An 8,385-nucleotide genomic window follows, 5' to 3' on the forward strand; every position below is an offset into this window, starting at 1 on the left:
TTATATAAAAATTAAGCTTAATTTTTTTACGTCTTTAAAATTATATGGATACATTAAAAAAATAACATATTAAATTGAGCTAGTTCCTATAGTTATATCCTAAATTTGATAGTGCAGTTATTCTGACTTAAAGTTTAACTAATCCTAGAATTTTAAATTAAAATATATTAAATAAATGTATGATATAATATTGAAAAATTGTTCATTTGTTATTTGTTTGAAAATTGTATAATTTTTTTTATGTAAAATCATGGATTTAATTAATTGTTTATTTACATATTTGTGAAATGAAAATATTAAGTAAAATCATCAATGGAATACATCTATTGAAAAGTAAGGAACAAAACCAATGTTAATTGCTTAAAGTCCATTGCTTTATTAAAAATAATTAAATGAAAAAAGTTAATATATAATAAATGTAGTCTTTCCTTTTAGGTCAAATCATAGCAAGTCAGCAACTAAAAATAAAAAATAAATATTATATTAAAGATTAATTTAATACATTTTAAAAATGATTTATTATCTATACATTTTATAATGAAATAATTTTGAATAAAATATTTATATTTGTTACTTTCACAATATTATTAAGAGTAGTTTAAATGGATGCATATATACTTTAATCTTTAATAATTATAAATACAGTAGACTCTCGATAGTTAAATAAATGGTCTGTAAATCGAAAAAAACACGTATTTTGGTTTCCCTAATAAATCGTAAAATAACTAATAAAATAAAATAATTTAGAATAAGCTCCTTATATCAGCGTTTTATAAAATATATAATTATAATAATAAAATATAACATGAATTTTTTTTGTTGGATCACTGTAAAGTAATGACAAGAAAAATATCTTGATTATCAAAATGTAAGTATCATATATTTGTCAAAATTCAATTTGGCAGTATTACGTTTAAGTATATTAATTATATGATAAAATTCTTTATAATTAAATTATTAGTTATGTTATATAACTACATTTTTTTTTTTTTTTTGGAAGGTCATCAATACAAATAGCATTTATTGGTCCTACCATAAAGGTTGGGAAAAACAGCCTTAGAGATATCAATATGGACCAGATTATAACCAAAAACGAATCTTAAAAGAAAATAACGGATTTTTTAAAATTAAATATGGAATAAATAATGATTGAGTATGTACCTAGTGTGCCAGCTTTAAATAATAAATATGTACAGTAATAAGTGTTAACTGTCTTTAATTTGTATTATTCATTTTTTCCTTGGATAATTTATACTTTCGCTAAATTGAAAACCTTTTTATATCGAATTTTCGAACTGTTGAGAGTCTACTGAACATGCAATGCTCAATATCCTTTGAGCACATATTTGATGTTCAAATACTTTATTTATAAAAATCAAACTCACCATTCGTGGGCATTTCATGTATTTGCGTAGAATAATATTGTTCGATATCTCTTAATATATGAATGTCATTACTTTTTACAAAATTAATTGCCACACCTTTCTTGCCGAATCTTCTTGAGCGACCAATCCTAAAAATATTTTAGTATTATTAGGTTTAATATATTAATAATAATCTCATTTGTAATTTTTAACATATTATATAATATATATATATATATATATATATATATATATATATATATATATATATATATATATATATATATTTATATAATACAAAAAAATCAATTTTTGTATTAAATGATATAATTTATTAATATGATTTTAATTCCCATTCAAAACAATTTTAATATTAAATTACCTATGTATATAAAATTCTCGGTTGTTGGGCAGATCATAGTTAATAACTAAAGAAACTTGTTGAACATCAATACCTCTTGCCCATATGTCATTTGTTATCAAAACTCTCCTGTAAATATAAACATATATTCGTATACTTACAATTATTAGTAATAAACAACAATAAACATAATTATTTATTTACAATCAATTAAAATTAGAAACAAACAAAAATAATTACAAATAAAATAGAAAGAAAAAAATAATGAAAATATTCTAGACTCACGTTTGACCAGCCTGAAATTCTTTTATTATTGCATTTATTTTTTTTTGAGGCATATCACCATGCATCGAATTAACATGAAAATTAGATTGTTTCATTTTTTCTGTTAATAAATCCACCTAAATAACCAATCACATACAACTGGTTAATTAAGAAAAATTTACCATAAATATCTGATAATTAACCTTTTTTTTAGTGTTACAATAAATAATACTTTGTGATATTGTAAGTGTATCATATAGATCACACAACGTATTATATTTCCACTCCTCCCTTTCAACAGATATAAAGAATTGCTTGATACTCTCAAGTGACAATTGATCACTAAAGTCATAGATAAATAATTAATTATAAGGTTGATACTTCAATAATAATTTATATTTATACAAACCGTTTTACTAAAATCCGAATTGGATTAGTCATCAACTTGTTAGTCATAACCATGATTTCATATGGTAATGTTGCAGATATTATAATAATCTAGAAAAATTAATAAAATTAAAGAAATACAAGACAGGTAATAAATTTATCTTCAATTATAATTAAGGAAAAGTTAATCCTTATGAAAATTTAAAAATTAATTTAATATAGGTAGGTATATTCATTTTTTTTAACATTATTATTTACAATTGAAAAAATGTAAAAAATGAATTAATTATACCTGAGTTGCTGGATGCAAGTAACGATACACGTCATATATTTGTTTTTTAAATCTTTTATAAATCATCTCATCTGCTTCATCTAATACTAAAGTTTTAATATTTTGCGTTCTTAATATTTTACTCTTGATCATATCTATTGAAACAAATCTGTTTAATATCTATAGATCTTGAAAAACAAATTATACATACCAAACACTCGTCCTGGAGTGCCAGAAACAATATGTTGACCGAAATCTAATTTTATAGTATCTTCTCCAATATTAGTTCCGCCAATACAGGCGTGGCACTGAACATTTAAATGATCGCCCAATGCAAAAACTATCTGTATAATAGTTTAATTGTATTATTAATACAATACATATACATATAATTATATAATATGATACATAATATTCATTTTATTGATTTATTATTACAGAAAATACAGTGGCCGAAAGCACAGAAAAATTCAATTCTACATTTAAACAGCATTAATTAATTAATTAATGCATTAATTGGAAAATCAAAAAACATTAACTCATTATATAATATACATTATTAAGTTTAGTTCATTCAAATGTGGTATTTGAGTAGTGGCCTATCTCTTACAATTTATCTTATTACTAAGATTATTTTCCTTGGGATAAATTTAGTTCACTTAAACAGACATATGGCCAGTATTTTTAATTGTCATCATATATTCATATAAATAATACACATTTTTAGATTAGTGAAGGAGAGAAAAATCATGAAATATGTAGTTCTTTCATTTTTATAGGGTCAAATCAGTAAAATAAATTGTGAGCAACTTTCTGGATATTAAAAAAAAAAAAAATGTAGATAAAGTAGGTATAATTTTTGGTGATTGCTTACACCACTGACGAATCCAAATTATGCCACTAGTTTTTATAAAAATGACGTATTTTACTATTGAATTTTTACACATTTTCCACCTAAAATCAACTATTGTTGTAAATGCAGACATAAATAGAATGTAATTTCAATGATAAGGTGGCTGTTGAGATATTATGTGATATTTATTGATTTTCGATCCTAATATTTTTGATTATGAATATTCCAATGTATATATTTTTATTGCTTTATTGCTAACATTTATAATTTTGAATGCCCCCTTAGACGATTCATGCCCACGTTTTTACAATATTACACATTATTTTTGTTAAGGTACGTTCAAAACACAACTACAATTTCTGTTAATTTATTACTTAAGTACTGAATATAATAATTCAAACAATTTTGCTTATTATGCGATTAATATGTTTCAATAAACGTAAATAATATATGTTAATTATACCTTTTGTATTTGTACAGCTAACTCTCGCGTGGGCGACAAACACAACACTTGTGTCTCTCTGAGCTGAATGTCAATTGATTGCAACATTGCAATAGCTAATGCAACAGTTTTACCGGTACCAGATTGAGCCTGGACAATAACATCACGGCCTTCAATTATTGGTTTGATTGCCCTCTGCTGTATGGCAGAGGGACGTTCAAAGCCTATAAAAGTTATTAAAACATAAAATGTAATAATATTAACATATAGCCTTTAAGAGATTTGCATTTCGCTTAAGCAACTCACCATATAAATAAATGCCTCGTATGAGGTCTTCTCGAAGATTAAAACTATCAAATGAAGATATTACTTCGACGTCTTCACTTGTTTCAAATTCATCATTCAACAAACCTCTGCTAGCCATATTGTATATCTTCGTAGTAACGAGTCACACACGAAAATGTTCAATGGTTTTTATTTATTCGCCGATCAAATGATGTGAAATGAAAAAAACGACAAAGTGAATGCGCCAATTCAAAAACGACAGCAACGAACAGAATGTTAAATAACGAAATACAATGTACAAAGCTAAAAACATGAGGCTTGAAAGAATCAAGGTTAAGTGACAACGGCACGCGTGATAGCGTAATGTGATAGACCATCACCACAGTGCTGTCTCATCGCTGCGTCGTGGTTGGCAATATTGCTCGGCACCATACCTCCATCACGAGATGATAGCGACAGTGACGTAAGCTAGTTTTTCGGAGCAGTTATCATGGCTGAAATTAACGATAGTTTCATTATCATCCAGTGTTTGTTATCACTAAATATAATATAAAATCTATAAATATGATAAACCATTTAAACTTTGACGTTATTAGCTCTATTAATATTTACAGTGAATTAGAATATTCGTTATTTTTCAATTTATCTTATGTCTTTGCAGTGTCATCAGATAAAGGGGCGGGGGAAATTGTTCTCTCGGATATTAGGGGACAAAACTATAATTTGGAAAATAAAGAAAAATAGTTACTGTGCCACTAGTCTTGATATTCTCTCAAATGTATACAGTACAATAAATTCTAGGCATTTTGAGTCCTCAATCTTTCTAAGCTGAGGCCCCTTGACAGTGCTGATCACCCCCAGTCCCACTTCTAGTTGCGGTACAGTTTGGATGCTAGAATAGTTATAATTCATTTTGAATTTTTTTATTGTGTTATAAGATGTTACGTTCCACTGGCTCAATTTTAAATTGTGTAGTCGAAGATGTATTTAATTTTAATTAATTAGATATGAGACTTTAACTTTTTAATACATTTAATATGTTTATTTTATAATTCAAAGTGTTTAACAAAATTCTGATACTGAGTGACGTGAAGTTGTTTTTAGTTTCGTGACTAGAACTCATCTGAATTGTAGTTGTTTCCGTCCCTCTTTTATATTGCTCCATTGACGTTATAAAGATACTGCTCCCGTTGTTTTGGCGACTTCCAGGAATAGGTTTATGACTTCATGGCTTCGTGGACTGTTGCCCTCGCTGTTTTAGTGCTTAATCGTCTTTGTTATTCGTAATTAGTACATTTGTAATATCCAGTATTTCTGATTATTTTTATTACCTTTTGTCATTCGTACATTTTTATTACATAGTGTTTCTGGTTATATAGACCGGCAATTAGATTATAAAAAGAATATAATGTAACATTATCATTTCCTGTATTTTAAATATAGTGGTAATCAAGTATTACATGAATATAAGCGCAATATACTATATGATATATGGAAGCCCATAACACCTCCCCACTAAAAAAAAGGTTTCGGTCTGCAAGACAGAAATCTTTTACAATATTTTCCAAGCTTTTTAAGTTTTTCAAAATCTTATTTAACATAACATTCCGAAAATATATATGTTTTATATAGAACATTTAGTAAATGTTAATATTTTTGTTTTTTTAACACTGAATATTTTTTTTTTTTAATTCTAAAACAGAATACAATTTAATTATTACTTTAGCTAGTAATTTAAAATTTGTTTTTAAACATGCAAACTTTTAAAATGTGATATACTTAATTTACTAATGTTAGTATTACCCATTCACCAAATACAATTTTTCAAAACCTTATATTAATATTATTATTCTATTACCATTGAAATATTTTATCATTCCCATTTAAACCAAATTAATATTCATTGAATTATTATTTCAACTATAAAATATTATTGTGATTAACTGCGATTAACTATTAAATATTTATCATTACAATTGTAGAAATAAAATTGTTATTGCCCAAGATATCCAGTTATTTTCATAATTATGCATTTTCCCAAGTAATGGTGTTACAATTTGATTATCCTCAATTTAATTTTAAAATAAAAAATTAATTATTCTTAAAATTATCGTATCAAGTGATTATTGATTATATGTGGATGAACTCCTTCTTCTCTCACTTCTAATTTCTCTCTTTCTTCTATATTTCCTAACTCGTAATCCTCTAAATCCCTTTTGATAACTTATATATTTTAGGTTCTTCTATAATTCGTTTATTTTTATAACATTGTATTTTATACTTTATCATTACATACACAATTATTATTAAAACCATTGATAATACTCTCAAAATTAAAGTTACATATATTAAACTTGAATGTATCTATTTATGTTGTTTATTTATCTGTCTTTCTTCCTCTTTACTTATTAATTCCTCCAAGTTGTCAACAGAATGTGATAATTTATCTAGATGATTTAATTTCATTCCTATTGTATTATTAATATTTTTTAACTTATTTATAGGTGTTATATATATACATTATTTTTTTTATATATCTATTATATAATTACATAATATATTATATTCTATTTTATCATTATAATATTTTTTTACATTATTCTTATGAACTATTACACCTCTTCTACCTCTTTGTATTCCTTTTTTTTTCCTAATATGTACTTCTATTACTTCAAATAGTCCTGTTCAAAATGAATTTAACTGATAAGTCATCGTATACGATGTACATCTCGTTCTGTACCGTCCACACGAACCTTTTGTTTTACGCATAACGCCATACTTGCGATCTAACCGCTCCCCCCTCCCCGTCTCGTTTATACGTGCGAGCCGTTCCGACAAGTTTAAACGAACTTTCGCCTTAAACATTATGACATTATGTATTATTTCGTTTCACTTTTGTTCCGCGCGAGCATTTTATTATTACGCGTTCTCACGCGAGTGTTTGTAGGCGCTTGAGCGTTTTTCATATTCGTTATACTTATCCGGATTCATCCAATAAATACTATTCTTGTTATACGTCTATGTGTGTTATTGTTTTATTATCATATTAGCTGGGAACTATTGTCGCGACTCCCATCGCGAGACGAACAGTTTCCTACAATAACATAATCGTTTGTATACGATCCACATGATACGAGTAATACTCGATTGTAAACAAAACCAGACCAATTATAGGTTAGAAATTAGATCGCCGGTTAGTCTAACCGCAAATCTGATGTTCAAATACGATAAAATATGAAACATCAAAAACTTTTAATACTTATAGAGTAATAGCAGTGTAACAATTATACGATATCCAATTTAATTATTATTAAGGCTTAAGTTGAATACGCATTAGGCGATTCGAACGCGCGCGTCCGTTTTTTAAAAACGTCGTTCATAATTAAACATAGGAAAATGAAACGTGCATTCAGTAGCGTCTGGTGCATCAAACACGCCGAGTCACGCTTGTTTGATTCTGAGCGTTCGGTCGTGATTTTCAACTATTCAACTATAGTTGAACATTATTTTCCTCATGCAATTCCTATGTATTTCCGTTGTTTCAATACTCATGGATGATTTAAACGCCGCAATTGCCTCGTTTTTATTTACGTTAATTCATAATTTATCTTCTACCGTCTCTAGAAAAAACGTATTTTTTCGGTTTCAATAATAGATTTTTTGTTACAGATTTGACATTTAATGATAAATTATGACATAAAGCCATCTATGCTCACCTTAAATTAGCATGTTTTTGAATGAACATGAAAACGGTGTATGATCTATTTCTTGTAATTGTTCGTCTACCAGTTATATCAGATGAATGAGAGCGTGTTGGTATTAAAGGTGACTCGTTTATATATAAATTGGTGTTTTCAAAAATGCCATTGTCATCAGGCGTTTCAGATGGGGTACAAATAAAATTTTGATCAGTATAAGATTTCTCAGAATATAAAAATATGCCGTAGTTCGCGTCAATAATTGATGATGGTTCATGATCAAAAACATCTGTCGGCGAATCAAGTGAAGTTTCTTCATTAATCACAGCTATATTTTGCCCACTAAACATTTATTTTAATTACTCGTATTGTAAAAATTAATATCGGGATTGAATAAGGATACCCGCAGGAATGGCAAGAGGGGCCATGCACTCCAACTGTTTTGGCCATTGTTTTTATA

General features: G+C 26.9%; 1 protein-coding gene across 1 annotated transcript; it reads right to left on the minus strand.

Annotated features, from left to right (window-relative positions):
- Nucleotides 1-382: 382 nt before the first annotated feature.
- Nucleotides 383-4,532, minus strand: LOC112688420 (eukaryotic initiation factor 4A-III-like). The gene is made up of 10 exons (XM_025561623.1): nt 4,249-4,532; nt 3,964-4,166; nt 2,859-2,991; nt 2,669-2,802; nt 2,399-2,487; nt 2,193-2,331; nt 2,011-2,126; nt 1,747-1,854; nt 1,386-1,513; nt 383-458 (listed from the first exon to the last, which is right to left on the minus strand). The coding sequence occupies exons 1-10, from the start codon at nt 4,364-4,366 to the stop codon at nt 442-444; spliced, it is 1,185 nt and encodes a 394-aa protein (XP_025417408.1). The 5' UTR covers nt 4,367-4,532; the 3' UTR covers nt 383-441.
- Nucleotides 4,533-8,385: the final 3,853 nt, after the last annotated feature.

Source organism: Sipha flava, unplaced genomic scaffold (assembly GCF_003268045.1).
Source record: "Sipha flava isolate LNK unplaced genomic scaffold, YSA_version1 0_pilon_pilon, whole genome shotgun sequence".
Taxonomy (NCBI): Eukaryota; Metazoa; Arthropoda; class Insecta; order Hemiptera; family Aphididae; genus Sipha; species Sipha flava.

Excerpts from the sequence above, each read along its gene's own strand:
- LOC112688420 (XM_025561623.1), bottom strand. The coding sequence starts at position 4,366 with ATGGCTAGCAGAGGTTTGTTGAATGATGAATTTGAAACAAGTGAAGAC. Across the intron at positions 4,167-4,248 it reads ACGAGGCATTTATTTATATG|GCTTTGAACGTCCCTCTGCC; the intron begins GTGAGTTGCTTA and ends TAACTTTTATAG. Across the intron at positions 2,992-3,963 it reads TAGCTGTACAAATACAAAAG|ATAGTTTTTGCATTGGGCGA; the intron begins GTATAATTAACA and ends ACTATTATACAG.